Source organism: Alternaria triticimaculans, assembly GCF_023758025.1.
Source record: "Alternaria triticimaculans strain BMP 0046 chromosome Unknown scaffold_19, whole genome shotgun sequence".
Lineage (NCBI taxonomy): Eukaryota > Fungi > Ascomycota > Dothideomycetes > Pleosporales > Pleosporaceae > Alternaria > Alternaria triticimaculans.
The window spans coordinates 412,004-428,926 of NW_026055976.1; the positions used below are offsets into that span (position 1 = coordinate 412,004).

At 54.3% G+C, this 16,923-nt stretch overlaps 9 protein-coding genes across 9 annotated transcripts; 6 read left to right on the top strand and 3 right to left on the bottom strand.

Moving 5' to 3' along the window:
• Positions 1-6: 6 nt before the first annotated feature.
• Positions 7-786, top strand: J4E78_009272 (uncharacterized protein; the record flags this gene model as incomplete). The annotated part of the gene is made up of 2 exons (XM_049369865.1): positions 7-42; positions 91-786. The coding sequence occupies 2 exons, from the start codon at positions 7-9 to the stop codon at positions 784-786; spliced, it is 732 nt and encodes a 243-aa protein (XP_049218495.1).
• Positions 787-1,406: 620 nt separating this feature from the next.
• On the bottom strand, positions 1,407-2,591 carry J4E78_009273 (uncharacterized protein; the record flags this gene model as incomplete). The annotated part of the gene is made up of 1 exon (XM_049369866.1): positions 1,407-2,591. One exon carries the CDS (start codon positions 2,589-2,591, stop codon positions 1,407-1,409), a length of 1,185 nt encoding a protein of 394 aa, XP_049218496.1.
• A 378-nt stretch (positions 2,592-2,969) lies between these two features.
• Positions 2,970-5,223, top strand: TRP2 (anthranilate synthase component 1; the record flags this gene model as incomplete). The annotated part of the gene is made up of 10 exons (XM_049369867.1): positions 2,970-2,981; positions 3,038-3,186; positions 3,317-3,396; positions 3,444-4,237; positions 4,299-4,388; positions 4,503-4,596; positions 4,644-4,789; positions 4,839-4,898; positions 4,958-5,018; positions 5,114-5,223. The coding sequence occupies 10 exons, from the start codon at positions 2,970-2,972 to the stop codon at positions 5,221-5,223; spliced, it is 1,596 nt and encodes a 531-aa protein (XP_049218497.1).
• Positions 5,224-6,111: 888 nt separating this feature from the next.
• On the top strand, positions 6,112-6,878 carry J4E78_009275 (uncharacterized protein; the record flags this gene model as incomplete). The annotated part of the gene is made up of 2 exons (XM_049369868.1): positions 6,112-6,195; positions 6,249-6,878. 2 exons carry the CDS (start codon positions 6,112-6,114, stop codon positions 6,876-6,878), a joined length of 714 nt encoding a protein of 237 aa, XP_049218498.1.
• A 1,750-nt stretch (positions 6,879-8,628) lies between these two features.
• J4E78_009276 (uncharacterized protein) lies at positions 8,629-9,675 on the top strand (the record flags this gene model as incomplete). The annotated part of the gene is made up of 1 exon (XM_049369869.1): positions 8,629-9,675. The coding sequence occupies one exon, from the start codon at positions 8,629-8,631 to the stop codon at positions 9,673-9,675; it is 1,047 nt and encodes a 348-aa protein (XP_049218499.1).
• A 277-nt stretch (positions 9,676-9,952) lies between these two features.
• Positions 9,953-10,933, bottom strand: J4E78_009277 (uncharacterized protein; the record flags this gene model as incomplete). The annotated part of the gene is made up of 1 exon (XM_049369870.1): positions 9,953-10,933. One exon carries the CDS (start codon positions 10,931-10,933, stop codon positions 9,953-9,955), a length of 981 nt encoding a protein of 326 aa, XP_049218500.1.
• A 1,021-nt stretch (positions 10,934-11,954) lies between these two features.
• J4E78_009278 (uncharacterized protein) lies at positions 11,955-13,075 on the top strand (the record flags this gene model as incomplete). The annotated part of the gene is made up of 3 exons (XM_049369871.1): positions 11,955-12,375; positions 12,427-12,813; positions 12,867-13,075. The coding sequence occupies 3 exons, from the start codon at positions 11,955-11,957 to the stop codon at positions 13,073-13,075; spliced, it is 1,017 nt and encodes a 338-aa protein (XP_049218501.1).
• Positions 13,076-13,355: 280 nt separating this feature from the next.
• Positions 13,356-14,201, bottom strand: J4E78_009279 (uncharacterized protein; the record flags this gene model as incomplete). The annotated part of the gene is made up of 2 exons (XM_049369872.1): positions 13,356-14,015; positions 14,073-14,201. The coding sequence occupies 2 exons, from the start codon at positions 14,199-14,201 to the stop codon at positions 13,356-13,358; spliced, it is 789 nt and encodes a 262-aa protein (XP_049218502.1).
• Positions 14,202-14,710: 509 nt separating this feature from the next.
• Positions 14,711-16,049, top strand: J4E78_009280 (uncharacterized protein; the record flags this gene model as incomplete). Its single annotated transcript, XM_049369873.1, has 4 exons — positions 14,711-14,797; positions 14,850-15,220; positions 15,269-15,680; positions 15,729-16,049. 4 exons carry the CDS (start codon positions 14,711-14,713, stop codon positions 16,047-16,049), a joined length of 1,191 nt encoding a protein of 396 aa, XP_049218503.1.
• Positions 16,050-16,923: the final 874 nt, after the last annotated feature.

The window sequence follows — 16,923 nt, forward strand, 5'->3', positions numbered from 1 at the left end:
CGAACCATGTTCATCCAAACCGAGCCCACACCCAACGCCGATGTACGCCCCCCCTCCTACTCCAACCCCACCCCATACTAACTCCCCCAGGCCCTAAAGTTCAACCCCAACCAGCGCGTCCTCCCCGAAACAATCTCCTCACCCTTCCTCGAGTACCTGAACCCACGCTCCACACTCGCGCCACCGCACCCCTCCCCGCTCGCTGCGCAACTCCTCAACATCGACGGCGTAACCAGCGTCTTCTTCGGCGCCGACTACATCACCGTAACCAAAGACACATCCACGCCCTGGTCGCACGTGAAGCCCGAAGTCTTCGCCCTCATCAACGAATACATGACGTCCGGCCAACCCATCGTCAACACCGTCGCCTCCAAGCCCGGCGAGCAAGGCCAAGGCGGCCAAGAAGCCGATTCATTGGCCTACGACGAAAACGACGACGAAGTCATCGGCATGATCAAAGAGTTGCTGGATACCCGCGTCCGCCCCGCGATCCAGGAAGACGGCGGCGACATTGAGTTCCGCGGCTTCAACGACGGACAAGTCATGTTGAAGCTGAGGGGCGCGTGCCGGACCTGCGATTCTAGTACCGTGACGCTCAAGAACGGGATTGAGAGCATGTTGATGCATTATATCGAGGAGGTCAAGGGCGTGCAGCAGGTGCTGGACCAGGAGGAGGAGATTGCGTTGCAGGAGTTTGCCAAGTTCGAGGAGAAGCTTCGCCAGCAGAAGGGGCCGGAGGCGACGAAGGGGACTGTCGGGAAGGGAAGTCTGGATTATGTGGAGTAGGATGGGGAAGGAGGTTGTTAAGAGAGGACTGGACATTGACCATGTGATACCAATGCATTCATTCTGCTGTTGTTCGGCGTCTGCGATGGGACGTGTAGTGTGAAGTTGCAGCCAAGTTTAGACTTTTGCAAACGGTGCGGTATATCCACCGGGGTATGCAATGGATCACTTATCCAAGTATCATGAGATCATATCATAGGATTCAGTATATAAGAGTAGCGATTCGCAAGTGAACCAAGTATACTACAGAAAAAACAACAACAAAAAGAAACAGTAAGTCATGCTATGCCAACCGATCAACGTTAAATGGGTATCCAGAACGTACCAATGCTGTTGCGTCAAAGGAAGAAACCAGAGAACGAAAAAGGACAACGCCACTCATATGCTCAAAATACAGCGTAAAGCCATTCCACGACCGTTCGTAATCCAAAATGCAACCACCTCCTCTTTCACATGCAAAAACCCACTCTTCATCCTTCATCATTCATGTGCTCCGACAACGGCCGTAAATCATTGTAAATCTCAATGTAACATCCAAGTGCGTGATTCTAAGATCGTCGTTATAATCGTCAAATGCAGTGTCGGTCGTAGGCAAATGTTCGTAGCGCAAATCGTTCAAATCATTCTTCCAAGAGCAGATTCGAAACAGCATCCAGCGCCTCGCCCATGGAGCCCCAAAAGCTACGTCGGGGAGGCGATCTGATGATAGTGATAACCTTCCGCTTGGGCGATGACGGCTCTTCGGTAATGAGAGTGTCCACGGTATCGCGTAGTATCTTGGAGTATTCTTCGTGAATCTCTCGGGATAGGTCTTCTTCCTCGACGAGCGTCATACAGCTGTCTAGCATCCCGAGCTCTTTCGCTGTGTCGTTGTTATCGTGAACCTCGTCATCTTCCGGTAGCGCCTCGCTCTTTGCGCCGAAATCCGACCAGACAGATTTCGCAAGATCGTCATGATGGTAGCTCTTGTCCAGCTCCTCGCGCATGGATTGGCGGACGGTCCTCATCTGCTTGCGCAAATCGTTGATGATGTCGGTTTGGATGCGGTTCAGTGTTTTGAACTCGTCCATGCGCGTCTTGAGGTCGTAGATGTACTTTTGCACGCCCGCGATGTAGTTGCCTACTTGCGAAACATAAGCTTCGTGGTGCAACGTTTTGGCTTCAAGTTGCTGTTGCTCACCCTCTGCTTGTGTGATGATGGCGAGTTCCTGACTGGAGTCGGAGGAGGGCTTGTCGTCGTGTGTCGCTTCGGTTTGGGAGGCGCTGGGTGAGGAGAGGTGCGCGGTCATGGCTTCGAATTGTCCGACGATGTACTCCATTTGCTCTTCGTCGGGGTGGTGTGTCTGGATGAGGTTCTCGAAGTGCGCTATGCAGGATGAGAGCGCGTTCTGTACGGGCGATGAGGATGTCTCCGAGTCGTCGTCCCATGGTGTCGGTGAGGCGGGGAGTTCGGTATTGTTTCGACGTAGTATGCGTGAACTATCAGGAGTGTAGGGATAGCGCGGTTCGCCTTCAGTACGCGAATGCGATGAATCGTCATAATATGGTCGCGTAGGTGTGTATGGCGCTGGTTCGGTAAGTCGTGAGCTGGGTTTCGGTCGCGGTCCTGTCGCAGGTGTGTTCAACCCGAAGCTATCTGTGACCCAAGAAGGATGGTCAGGCGACCGACTGGCCTCTTTCAGCCAGCGCTGTTCGGTCGCGATAGGATATCGTGGAGGAGAAGTACCGTAGATGTTGAAGTAGTCTGCCTTGTCTTCGAGTTCCGGAGGGGTCCATGGCCGGTCTAGGGTGCGAGGAATGTCCATTGCGCTTTCGTGGCCGCGCGATGGCCACATCCTCCTCTTGGCTTCCAAAACAATGCGCGTGCAGTCCAAAGGCTCTCAAGGGTAGGAATACAGCTCCAACTGCGATGCGCTCTGGTGTTGAAGAGAGCGGACACCTGCGTAAGCGCGGCAGACGGGAGAAGGCTGGTCACCGCCTGTGACGTGCGTGCATCGCCGAGGCCTGCGGAGATCTAGTGCGCCAAGGAATTCGCTATCGATAACATTTTGTGGCCCCTCCGATTGGCCCGAGAATCATCAATTCTGGCTTCAATACACATAACGAGGACTGTATTTCACAGGTTCTTCTGTTTTCACCGCTTATCAGACGCTTTATAGACACATATCTCACTCTATACAAAGATGGCGTCACAGGTATGTCCATGACTCCACACACGGCTGGCTACAGAACTGAGCGCATGACCACTTAGCTAGGCGTTCAGCCATCGCTTGACACCATTCGAGAGGTATTGGCTGCAGCAGTCAAGTCGCCCAACCCACCAAACCTCGTGCCCGTCTTCTCCTCGATACCCGCCGAGTTCTTGACCCCGTCAAGCATATACCTGAAGATATCCGCAAAGTGAGTGTGACTCATTTCATGCGCAAGTGGACTGGAGGGGTTGTGTCGTGTCGAAGAAATGCTGTCAGAAACGACTGTCAAAAGAGGGCGGAGTTGGATCGATTGCGCACATGCTAATCGTGGGGGTCAGATCCAAGTCAAGACTATCCTTCCTATTCGAGAGTGCTGCGACAACCGAAACCATTGGACGGTATAGCTTCATTGGCGCAGGTCGGTACTTGAACAAACTTCCGGCATACACAGCTGACAAGCTTCAGACCCTCGCAAAGTCATCAAGACCGGCCCGGGCCATGGCGAAGAAACCGATCCACTACCCCTCCTCGAGAAGGAACTCGCGAAGAGCCGCGTCGCGACCGTACCCTCGATACAACTACCTCCTATGACCGGCGGCGCGGTGGGATATGTTGGCTATGATTGCGTCAAGTACTTCGAGCCCAAGACACGGCGAGATGACATGAAGGATGTGCTGGGTGTACCAGAGAGCTTCTTCATGCTCTTCGATACCCTGGTGGCTCTGGACCATTTCGCGCAGGTCGTAAAGGTCATAACGTACGTCAAGGTCCCAGACAGCATGGACGACCTAGAACAAGCGTACGAGGAAGCGAAGAGTACACTAAAGAGGTATATGACGATACTCAAGGACAAGGACATCCCGCTACCGGAACAAGGGCCTATACAGCTAGGCCATCAGTACACATCGAACATTGGCCAGGAGGGGTACGAGAACCACGTCAAGACATTGAAGAAGCACATTGGTGTCGGCGACATCATTCAGGCAGTACCTTCGCAACGGTTTGCAAGACCGACATCATTGCACCCCTTCAACGTGTACCGGAACCTCCGCAACGTCAACCCCTCGCCGTACCTCTTCTTCGTCGACTGTGACGATTTTCAGATAGTGGGGGCAAGTCCCGAGCTGCTGGTAAAAGAGGAGCAGGGTCGCATCATCACGCACCCCATTGCCGGCACAGTGAAGCGGGGCAAGACACTGCAAGAAGATGCAGCACTCGCAGACGAATTGTCCAACTCGCTCAAGGACCGGGCCGAACATGTGGGTTGCCTGACATCAAAGTGCATGCAGCGACGTTGGAAGCTTACATTGTGCTGTACAGGTTATGTTGGTCGACTTGGCTCGCAATGACGTCAATCGCGTGTGCGACCCACTTTCGACACGAGTTGACAAGCTAATGGTTGTCCAAAAGGTGAGCCGTCCGAACCGTGATTACCGTGGATCATGCGATGAGCTACCGTGCGATGATATCAAGCGAGCGCTATGATATCAAACTGAGGGCTATGCTAACTGCAATCAAAACCAGTTTTCCCACGTGCAGCACCTGGTCTCGGAGGTGTCCGGGGTGCTGCGACCTGGCAAGACACGATTCGACGCGTTCCGCTCCATCTTCCCAGCTGGTAGGTAGCGCGTTGAAAAAGTTGGAAATGTCGCTAACCGGCAACAGGCACGGTGAGCGGTGCGCCCAAGGTGCGTGCTATGGAGCTCATTGCTGAGCTGGAGCGGGAAAAACGCGGTGTATATGCTGGCGCGGTGGGATACTTTGGCTACGGCAGTATTGATGGCGACAAGGAGATTGAAGGTGCCATGGACGTGAGTAGTCTTGCCTTGTTCCAGGTTGACAGGAGGCTGATTTTTGCAGACATGCATTGCGCTAAGAACCATGCTTGTCAAAGATGGCATCGCGTATCTCCAAGCAGGGGTAAGTTTAACGAATTCCCTGCTTTAGCTGCAAGACACGAGACTAATGATTGGCTGCAGGGCGGCATAGTTTTCGACTCGGACCCCTACGATGAGTGGATGGAGACGATCAATAAGTTGGGTGAGCTTAATTATTCCTTTTGTCGTCTTCCCCGAGTCAAACGCACAGAGCTGACCGCTGTTTGGTAGGCGCGAACACGCACTGCATCACCTCAGCTGAAGAGAAGCATCTGGCCGAGCAGCAGGAGGCGGGCGAAGGGGACAGAGACGGGTCGGCGCCGAAGCTGGAGGGCGATGCAGAGGCGCGGATTACTCTTGCGGCTTGATGCTGCGGCTTGATAGACTGCGACATGCGCCACAGGTGGTATTTGCCGTAGGGTGGGTGGGTGATTGGCAGCTGTTGGCCCGGTGAAGAGCGATCTATGGGCCTGGATCTCATCCAGCCCCCCTGCACTCGTGGGGAAGCGAGATTCGTGGGTTCTTGGTAGCTTTGTGAAACGGAAATGAAAGGGCGGGTAAGCACCAAGCGGCAGCCGCTATCTCGACGTCACGACGACTGGTAGTGCTTGAATGCACACAAGATTTGATTAATTTGGTAGCCCGTCACACCAGCGCGAAGGCCGATTGTGCGCAGCGGCGGTCGAGTTCGGGCAGGATGCTGTGTGAAAGCGTGACTGTGGAGCTGGAAGGCATGACGAAGGTGACGGAGCGGATACCACAGTCGAGCGAGTCGCGACGAGAAAGCTGGTTCGACATGTGAGTTGTACATGCAGCTTCGGATATCGGCCCTGGGGTGTGGTTGGCGTGGCTACATCATAAGGTAGGAGCGCTGGACGCATTGGCCAATGGGCGCGCAGGGGACCGGTCGTGCATTCCGAGTTTCCCTGCTCTGGCGGCGATCGTGGAGTCTCTGTGCCTGGGCTTGGCTGCTGCTCCCTGCTCGCGCTAGTTCCGCTACTGACGCGCCAACCCGTCACCCAGCCCGTTGCAGCCTCCTGTTTGCGCGCAACTTCACTAACCAGCCACGGCCCAGCCCCGACTGTTTGTGTTCTTACGATATAAACCCGCTCGAGCTGCCCTCTCTTCCAATTCCTCATCCAGCATCCTCAACCTCAGCACCTCTCAACTCACCTTGACTCACCCTCACTTCGATACCTAGTATCCTACTTCAATATCCTCTTCACCAAAAACTCTCTCTCCCACCCACAGTCAAGATGAGGTCTTACGCCGTTCTCGCTGCCACCTTCGCCGGTGCTGCTCTTGCCCAGGACATGCCCATGCCCAGCGGTGAATGCGCCGTAAGTGTCCCCACTGCCATTGACTATCCCGGCCAATGCTAACCGTCGCTTAGAACCTGTGCATCAACAACATGGCCACCATTGCCCAGACCGAGTTCCAGTGCGAGAGCTCCGACATCAGCTGCTTCTGCACCCAGTCCAACTGGGCTTACGGTATCCGCGACTGCACCCGCCAGGCCTGCGACGCCGACCAGTCTGCTTCCGCCGTTCAGTGGGCCTACGCTCGCTGCGCTGGTGTCGCTGCCACTGGCTCTGGTACCCCCGCTGCTCTTCCCATCTTGACCTCAGCCGTCGCTAGTGCCACCGCTGTCCAGTCTGATGGCTCAGCTGTCACCTCCGTCATCACCTCCGTCGTCAGCGAGGCTTCCAGCGCTGCCTCCAGCGCCGCCTCTGGCCTCGAGAGCGTCACCTCTTCCCTCGCCTCTGAGGTTAGCTCTGCTATCAGCTCTGCTAGCGGTGCTCTCGCTTCCGCCAGCTCAAGCATTGCCTCCGAGCTTGCTTCCATCACCGAGTCCGCCGGCAGCGCTGCTTCGTCCGCTACCGACTCCGCTGGCTCTGCCCTTGCCTCTGCCACCGACGCTGCTGGCTCCGCTGCCTCCTCCGTCGTTGATGGCGCCGCTGCCAAGGCCACTGGCATGCCCATCCTCGCTGGTGCCGGTATCGCCGCATGGCTCCTCCTCTAAGCGTCTCACCTTCACGTCACAACCAAGGTCCTCGCTCGATGGAGTAATGTGTATAATGACTGGTAGCATCGGGTCGGTAATGCGAGGCGGGCTTTGGATACGTGGATGCATGGCGCAGCTTTCTCTTCTTTCCTAACGAACACTCACGCGAAGGCATAATGATAATGACGGATTCATTGTGCCTGGGCAGTCTTTTATGACTGTGATTGATACCCCGACATGGGAAATGGATGGGCCATTAGCATTGGCTCCTGTAGATAGTAACTCAATGATAATCTCTCACGACATTACTCTTTCCACCTTGACTGTGTTGACACTTACTGATCTTTGTCCTGTTTGCCCTCGTGTCACCGCCCCCGGGACAACTGTGTAGCCAACTCTGTCCTGCCGTGAAGCACTCGCCATGAACACGTTGCCCAAACCCACACCGTGTTGAGCTACACAGCTCACGCCAAGCATACGTGGCACACTGTCACAGCAGCAATTGGCGCAAGTCACGCCATGACCACAATGGCAAGTAAACGAGTCGACAAGTTAAGTCAATCGCGCAACTCAAGACATGAAGTCAACTTAACCTCCAGCCTCAACCTCCACTTTTATCCTTTTCCGCCCCAGCAGATCATCAGCATCAGCCTCAGCCCTGTGGGGGCGCATTTCTTCTCCCACACGCTCCGCGGCCCCATATATGAGTGGTTTGTGCGTCTGTCGTGCTTACCATACCAATACCAGCAGCTACTTCTTTTTTGGTGGGAACTGCTGACGCGTATATACCGGCCGGGTGCAGATCGTGTGTATCAGATTGGGGTGATCAGGAGTGGTGTTGTGGGGACTAACGGGTAAGGCACGAAGCGGATGTAGAGCAGGGACCATGTGTTTACGCTGTTTACGACAACGGTGCAGAACGGTGCGGAACGGTGTCAGTGCATACATAGGCGGGTGTGGATGCGGGTACTGGGTTGAGGTCCGCGGAAGATGGGGATGACGGTGGTGGTGGGATGGGTAGGCTGGTGGGAGGGATGGTGCGTGAGGTGGCTGGCTGGGCATGGGCGGTGGGAGGGGCCGCGGGCTTCCGGTGGGCACGTACGCAGCATTGCGCATGGACGTGCAATAGTATTATTGCAAATTTAATGTGTAATTGGTGTTCTAGGATCGAATTCTATATATGTCTTTGGTTTGGGGCGATGGATAGCTGCGTTGGTCGGAGCTTTGTCGTTGCCTGGATACCTGGTTCCTGCCTCATGGGAGCTGCGCTCAATAGTCCCGCCCTAGAACTGTCTACCTCAGGTTTTCTCTCGTGACGAAGCATGCTCTACTGTGCTCACTTCTTTTGGTCATTTCACAGCTCTACATCTAGGCGTTGCGAATGCGCCAGACCCAAGGTTTTGTTCATTGGCGATTCATTTGTTCAAGAGCCTCTGTGTTGGTAGCAGTGTACCTTAACGACGAACATCAGGCAGCGTTAAGAGGACAAACTCTGTTAATTTGTTAGCACAAATAGTAAGATGTCTTAAGACAGGTTTATTACTGCGCAGCGAAAGCGTAGTACGAGGGACATTACCCTCTCGCTAGACTTGGCCACCTACGTTGGGGAATGAAAGAAACGAAGCGTTCATAGGTACAAACATTCCATCACCCGACTATACCCCACTAACAAGCATTGCTTCGGGACACGAATCTCAACTACTTCTACTCCCAATCTAAGGCCTGTTCTGTGCGGACCGCACAGCAACTCACTACTAGAGATACAATCATGTCGACCGAAACCGAGAAGAATGACGCAAAGACGGAGTCGCTACTAGACGCGTCAACGCCAACGCTTGTGGACGCCGTCATTTCTGAGCCCGAGAAAGATGCAACTGCCGATGTGCACCTTGTTGAGAAGAAGCTAGAAGGGCTCGCAGTCGGATTAGTTACTACTAAAGTCCAAGCAACGGGGTCCACAGGTGATGATTCGGAATCTGCACAGGAACAGAAGCCTTCGATCTCGCATGTTAACGAAGACTCCACGACAGGCACTCAGCTCGGAAGCGGTGATCTCAAACCAGACTCTACGCAGGACTCGCAAAGCGAGTACCTCTTTCGACCACCCCAAACAATATTCAGCTCATTCCGTAGCACACACCAATCCCGTTCCTACGAGCAGAAGGAGTCCCGCCAACCCTCCAGACGCAAGTTCGAGAATAAGGATGATGTTCGCGATATTCACGATCGTAGCTATCGGAACATCCTAGATCCCCGTGGAGGTACACCAGAGCGCTTCATGACTATCACTGCCCAACAATTATACGGTTCCAACCCACCAAGTCTGGAAGAACTACGTGTTAGCGATTATGCTCTTGGTCTGATCAGGCCCTTATCGTTGGGTGATGCACCAAAGCAATCATTGACGGCCGGTACCTCACATCCTATCGACGATGACGAGCCAGTCGATGGGAGGCCAGCAACGCCTACAGGTCACGGCTTATCCGGTGGTGAAGTTTCCGCTAACTCCCTATCCAGTCTATCGGGAAAGTCAGCAGCTTTGTCACATTCGCGCTTGCCTAGCGTTCGGAAGGAGCCAGCTAGTGAACAGGCGGCTGAGCCAACCAGCTTGATAAGTGTCTCTGGCACTCCGATCAATCCATCGCCAGCGATGGGCGGACAGATGGATCTGGGAACATGTTCAACCGCAGGCGAGGTCTGGCAGAGACAGTGCAACCTTTGCCCCACTGTTCGTAGATTTCACTCAGCCGACGAGCTTCTGGCTGCAAGTGACCTATGCGAAGGATGCGAGGCAAAGAGGAAGACTTCATGTTAGCTCTGCAATCGTAGTGGCTAGCATGATGGAGTGTGGCTCAGGTGGACATCTGAGGATTGGAACTGGCAGGTGTAGTAATGTAGGAACGATGGTGGTGTACGGTGAGAGTCTCACGGATTCAAGCGACACGTTATCAAGAAAGTGAGTATTGATCCGATTTGATGAGACCAAAAAAGAACTGAATTGCATCGCGGGCCTGTTCGGCACTCCGCGTCATCTATATACCCAAACGCCCAGAACAAAGGAGACTCGTTAACCCAGCAGACCATTCACCAGTCTACCACTTCAACTTCTTGTCCTTGCCGATGAACTCATCAATGATATCCAAGTAGTACTCCTTCAGGTCCTCAACTTTGGGCACCTCGTCGCTCTTGCTGTAGAGATCATACGGGTTGAACGCCTTAACAGCATCCAGCATGCGCTCATCCTTGCCGTTCATCATCCACTTGTACGCACCACCCGTGTGCCACGGGTAGAAAGAGTGATACCTGATCATCGCGAGGCCCTCATCAGGGATACTGCTCTGCTCCTTCATGATATGGTAGAGGTACTCGTCGTGGCCCCAGCTCAACATGACATTGTCCATACCGCAGCCCGGCGTGTAGATGCCGTGCTCGGTGCTGTAGATGTCGTCCTTGTAGTCTGGGTTGTTCTTGAAGGTGTCCGGGTAGATGATCTTGGGGGAGTAGGCGCAGCCGACGGGGAATGTGTCGCCGACTACGTCCCATTGGCCCTGCGCGTCGAAGAAGAAGAGGAGCTTGCCTAGGTCGTGGATCAGGCCCACGAGCTGGAACCAGCGTGGCTTGCCGTCGCGGCGGATGGCTTCGGCGGATTGGAGGAGGTGCTCGATTTGCGAGAGCGAGGTGTCTGGGTCGGATTCGTCGATGAGCGTGTTGAGCTTCTCCATGGCTTCCCAGATGGTCATCTCGGCGCGTGTCTTGCTGTGGAAGGCGTTGCGCGCTTTGAGGTTGTAGGCGACGGTTTGCTTCTCGTGTTGCTCGCGGTAGAAGTTCTTGACGCGGTCGCATGCTTCTTCATATTGGCGGAATTGGGTCTTGTCCTTCTCGGCATCGAACTCGGATTGCTCGTAGATGTCCTTTTCCTTTTGGGTTGCGGTGCCGTTCTTGACCTTCATGGCGGCCTTGAGCACGTTGACGTCGTCGATGGCGTCGGAAGTCGCCTCGAGGGCAAGACCATCGCGGTGGTCGTTGAAGTTCTCGGCCACGTTGGGCGTCTCGAAGATGGCGCCGGGTGCCATGGTGTGAAAGGTAGTTGATAACGAAGAGGGGTATCTTAGAAGTATGCAAAGTACAACGAAGCGCTAGGCTATGATATGATGTTTGAAGAGGTAGATGAAGATTGAAGTTATGTGATAGATGTCTGAATACCGACAAGACGAGAGGAGTACTTATCCTTTCCGTACCTCGACACGACGCAGCATGGTATTGCCAGAACTAGCAAACATCATCACTTCCGAAGTAAGCCCAGCCTGAATTCCTGGAGTCAGATTTCTCATCGTCTCCATCTTTGAGATCCACTCGTGGAGGTCACTCCGCACTACGTAGGGCCGTCGTAGGCTCGAACAAAGATAAGTCTGCACCATGAGGCAATTCTCCCCGTTTTGGGAATCTGCCGTTGAGCAATCGGAGCGAGATCTGGGGTTCTGGAAAGGCGGCTAAGGGTCCAGTTTGGCATTCCGCCCGTAGTGGTTGGTTAGTTGCGTTAGATCTGCCGTGGTTCGGTGGGCATGCATCGTGCGCGTCTCTATGGGGTTGAAGGGTGCAACTTTCGCCGCTCGTGTCTCGGAACGGCAATTCTCGCCGCCCCAACAGCCGATGGATTTTTCACCTCGTCGTGAACACTCGGAAGGCTGCAGTAGCCCGGAAAACGTGCTGCACTATGACGCCCCAGCTGGCTCCAACTCCAGCCCCTCCAAGCACGTGACGCTCGGTGCCACCTTCCCCGACCAACCCCACGAACACGTTGGCTTTCCTGGGCGTCGTCTCCTGCGAAAATTTCGCGTGAGGCTGAAGCGCGTCGAGCGCGTATCAGAAGCCTCCCCGGACCGAAGCTACGCCGGCGGGGGACGCATGGCGGGGCAGCATCGGTCCTCGGAATGAATTATAGAGTCAATCACGGTTGACTTATGTCCTGAGCCATGCCGGAAGCGTAACATTCAGCCACAATATGGAAGCTTCCAAGCAATGCGAGCAAGCCTGCCCCTGGCCTGGCCAGCAACACCCCACTGCTACTAATACCCAAGTAAAGCCGGAGTCGCGATGAATCCCGCCCTCTCCAAGTTTATGCTCAAGAGTACACCCAAGAGTATCCTCAACCCACAGCCCGAGATGAATACCGCTATCCCTCTCAACACTGGCGCGACCATCCCCGCCCTGGGTTTGGGAACGTGGCAGTCTGCGCCTGGTGAGGTGAAGAAAGCTGTCGTCCACGCCATTGAAAGTGGTTACAGACACATTGACTGCGCCTTCTGCTACCAAAACGAGGATGAAGTCGGCGAGGCGCTTCAGGATGTTATCTCGCGCGGAATCGTGAAGAGAGAGGACTTGTTCATTACCAGCAAGCTCTGGTGCACATTCCACACTCGCGCTGAGGAGGGTCTGCAAAAGAGCTTGGACATGCTCAAGACACCTTATGTCGATCTCTACCTCATGCACTGGCCTGTTCCCATGAACCCCAAGGGTAAATCTAATGTCTTCAAACAAGACGAAAACACAGCTAACAAACGCGCAGGAAACCACCCCCTCTTCCCCAAGCACGAGGACGGCTCGCGAGACATTGACACCTCCATCACCCACCAAGACACATGGAAGAACCTCGAGAAGTTGATCCAATCACACCCTGACAAGGTCAAGGCCATCGGTGTCGCCAACTACTCCGTCAAGTACATGGAGAAGCTCCTGAAAATCGCTACCATCGTCCCCGCTGTCAACCAGATCGAGAACCACCCACTATGCCCACAACAAGAAGTCGTCGACTTCTGCAAGGAGAAGGGCATCCACATCACAGCCTACAGTCCGCTCGGAAGCACAGGCTCACCACTCTTCAAGGACGAGGGCGTCAACGAAGTCGCAAAGAAGCACAGCGTCGGCCCTGCCGTTGTACTACTGAGCTACCACCGTAAGTCTCACCCACCCAACTCCTCAAACCCACGTTACTAACTCATCACAAAGTCGCCCGCAACTCCTCCGTCCTCGCAAAGTCCGTCACCCCATCCCGCATCGACGAGAACAAGAAGCTCATCTCCCTTGATGACGAGGACATGCAGAAGCTGGAGAAGATTCACAAGGAGAAGGGCATTACCCGCTATGTATACCCGCCGTTTGGCGTCAACGCTGGGTTCCCGGATAAGCCCGAGGGCATGGATCTCAGCGGACCTTGACTGCTCGGGGCAAGCAAGTTGTAGGTTGTGCATGTAGGATAGGAACAAAAATCTATACCCAACAAGACATTGGAATTCGCTGAAGATGTCTCACTCAAACTCAGTGCTTCAGAGAACTAGGGAATCACAATGCCTTGAGACGGTTCGTGTGATGAGATGAGAAGTCAAGACAACAAATCCCTTGATCCAAAACTATGTTGCTTGTTCATGCAAGTTGCTCAAGAAAAACGTGCCATTAAAACCTGTCCATCCATCCACTCCCACCAACCTATCTACCAACCTACCTACCCATCCACCCCCCATCAACAGTAAGCACCTCCCCACTAACATACGCACTCGCCGCGCTCCCCAAAAACACCACCGCGCCCTTAAAATCCTCCGGGCTCCCCCACCTCCCCGCCGGAATGCGACTCAGAATACTCTCCGCCCTCTTCTCATCCTTAATCAACGCCTCATTCATATCCGTCGCAATATACCCCGGCGCAATCGCATTAACACTAACCCCCTTACCCGCCCACTCATTCGACAGCGCCTTAGTCAACTGTCCCACACCCCCTTTACTCGCCGCATACGCCGGCACCGTAATACCACCCTGGAAGGTTAGCAGGGACGCAACGTTTATGATGCTTCCGCGGCGGCCTAAGGGCAGGTCCGCGGGCTGAGATAGCATGTGTGCGCCTACGTCGCGGCAGAGTTGGAAGACGGAGGTCAGGTTTACTTGCAGGACGGCGTCCCAGTCTTCGTCGGGGAATTGGTGCGCGGGATGCCGCTTTTGGATGCCGCCGCAGTTTAACAGGATGTGGATTCTGGGAAAGTCGGCTAGGATGGTGGGGATCAGGGCGGTGATGGAGGTCTTGGAGGAGAGGTCTGCGGTGTAGATTGTGGCTTTGCGGCCGAGGGATTCGATCGCTTGTTTTGTGGTTTGGTTGCTGGTGTCGCGCTGGGGGGATGGTTGTTAGTGGGTGGAGGGGATGGGGAGAGAGGGGAGAGGGCGTACTTGGACGAGGAGGATGTCTGCTCCTGCTTCTGCGAGCGCGAGAGCCATGGATTGGCCAATGCCTCGTGTTCCGCCTGTTACGAGGGCGGTTTGGCCCTCGAGCGAGAAGAGCTGCTGTACGGATGCCATGTTGCTGTGTTGGTAGGCGCGGTTCGGAATGCTGTCGGAGAGGAATTAGAGCTGAGATAACGAGCAAAAGGTTATTTGGTGGTCTAAAAAGACAAGCAACTTGAACAAACAACTTCAGGAATCTAGCAAAAGGCAACCAAGAAGTTTGGAAGCCTGCGGCAGAAGTCGACGGCTTTTCCTTGCAGCGCAATGTTGGGGCAGCTCGGAACTGCCTCGGAAAGCCAACCCCACCACCCCAAACGAAGCGTCGGCATCTGATGTCCCGCCATTTCAAACGCCGAAGGTGGAATTTGTCTCCATCTGTTGCTGTACTATGAGGCAAGGCGCGCCGAGTGTCTGGCGCGTGATAGCTTCCCATGCCTTGCGAGATGAACTGATGCTCCAGCAACCTTCTCCCTCACTTCACAGCTTCAACCTTGCATTGCCGTTGAGCTGAACGTTACTATACCACGCGTGTTAAGCTTCACTTGTACATCCATACTTCCGAGTGCACTACGAACCACGACAACATGTCTTCAGAGAGCAAACCAGACGTTGAGCAGGGCGCGAGAAACATCCGCGCCTCAGTACTCCATGGAGCAAAAGATCTGAGAATTGTATGCCACACATAGAAGTCCCCTCGACCTGCAGACACTAACATGAAGCCAGGAAAACCGCACTCTCTTCCCACCGTCCCCAACAGAGCTTCAAATCAGCGTCCGCAGCACCGGTCTCTGCGGTTCAGATCTTCACTACTACCGCCACTACCGCAATGGCGACATCATCGTGCGCGAGCCCATGTCGCTGGGCCACGAATCGGCTGGTGTGGTTGTAGACGTAGGTTCAGAGGTGTCGGGTTTCAAAGTCGGAGATAAGGTCGCGCTGGAAGTTGGGCAGCCGTGCGAGAACTGTGAGAGGTGTAAAGAGGGGCGCTATAACATCTGCAAAGGCATGAAGTTCCGGAGTAGTGCAAAGGCGTTTCCGCATGCTCAGGGTACGCTACAAGATCGGATCAACCACCCGGCTGCTTGGTGTCATAAGTGAGTCACGTTTCCAACGTGATTGTTGATAGTGCTAACGATGAACAGGCTACCAGAGGATATGTCGCTGGATCTAGGAGCCCTCCTCGAGCCTCTCAGCGTCGCCATCCAAGCATCGAAACGCGCACAACTAGCACCGGGTTCAACCATTTTGGTTTTTGGAGCCGGAGCTGTAGGCCTACTTGTGGCAGCCATGGCGAAGATATCAGGTGCTGGCACCGTAGTGATAGCAGACATTGACGCTGGGCGAGTGCAATTCGCCGTCGACAATAAGTTTGCGCACCACAGCTACACAGTGCCTATGAAGCGTGGAAGCACAATAGAAGAACAGCTGGACATCGCGAAGGAGGTAGCTGCCGAGGTCGGAAAGCTGTCCAAGGAGAGTGGTGGTGAGCTTGGTGAGGTAGATGCCGTATTCGAGTGCACTGGCGTACCGTCATGTGTTCAAGCATCGATATATGTAAGTTCGCCCGACGTAGTTGAGTGGACAGAATATTAACAGCTCCAGGCAACACGACCAGGTGGCAAGGTTCTGCTCATCGGCATGGGCACGCCCATTCAAACACTACCAATCTCCGCAGCTGCACTCCGCGAGGTCGATATCCTTGGTGTGTTCAGATATGCGAACACGTACCCCACTGGTATCGAAGTCGTGTCAAAGACAGGCGATGACTACCCTGCCTTTGCCAAGTTGGTAACACACACCTACAAGGGCTTAGAGTCAGCAGTCGAGGCATTCGAGATGGCCGGAAAGACGAAAGACGATAGCGGCAAGCTGGTCATCAAGGTTGTACTTGAGACTGGTGAGGAAGAGAAGTCGAATCTCTGAAGTAGTCAGTAAAAGTTGGTGTTCATAGGTGTAGAATGATGTAGCAATAGAGCGATGCAGTTGCGATCTCGATTTTGTTTGACGGACAACAGAAATCCGGTCCTATCTTTCCCTCTCAGCACTCATTTTGGTGTTGGTAAACAAGTGACGTATGCGGGGAAGCACGGCGGTATTCCAGCCTCAAGCATGTGAACTATCGCTAACCCTCTCTTTCTTTCACCCACGCACCACGGCCCCAGCCTCCCCCATCATCCGCCATCCGTCTCCACAACGCGAAATCCTCGCATCATTACCCCATAATTAGTGAACGACCTCCCATCGCAAACCGGCCTTTTTGCGCGGAGTAATTTCGCCCTACCCGATCGAAAGAGGAGATTTTCCCCATTCGCTCAACTCGGCCTTTTGTGCCTGGACGCGACGCGACTCCGCGCGTTCCCCACACTTTCCACTTTCCGTCAACACAAGATGCATTTCTCCACAGCGCTTTCGCGTTCCGCATCTGCCATCGACGTAATGCCCGTGCCGATGATCCGGTCCAGACATGGCATGTGCGGCTCAGCGTAGAGAAGTTCGCCGCATAACCTGGGCCTTGTACCGGGGGGAAAGAATGACGGGTGGCTTCAAGATGCAGTGATGGATATCGATTTACGCGGATGGTAGGCAGGACGAAACTCGGCGACTGGATATGGAGGAGCAGCTGCTTTTGCGTCTTTGAGCCTAGTTTGGACCCTGAGAGGAGCTTTGACCAAGGTAGGATTCTGGGGGGATTGAAAGTCGGTGTATTCCCGTAGGTGCTCAGGCTCGCATATATCCTCGCTCTGAGCCTTGTCGAGTACTGTCTTGCTCTTCCAGCCCATCTCTTTCTCAATTCCCT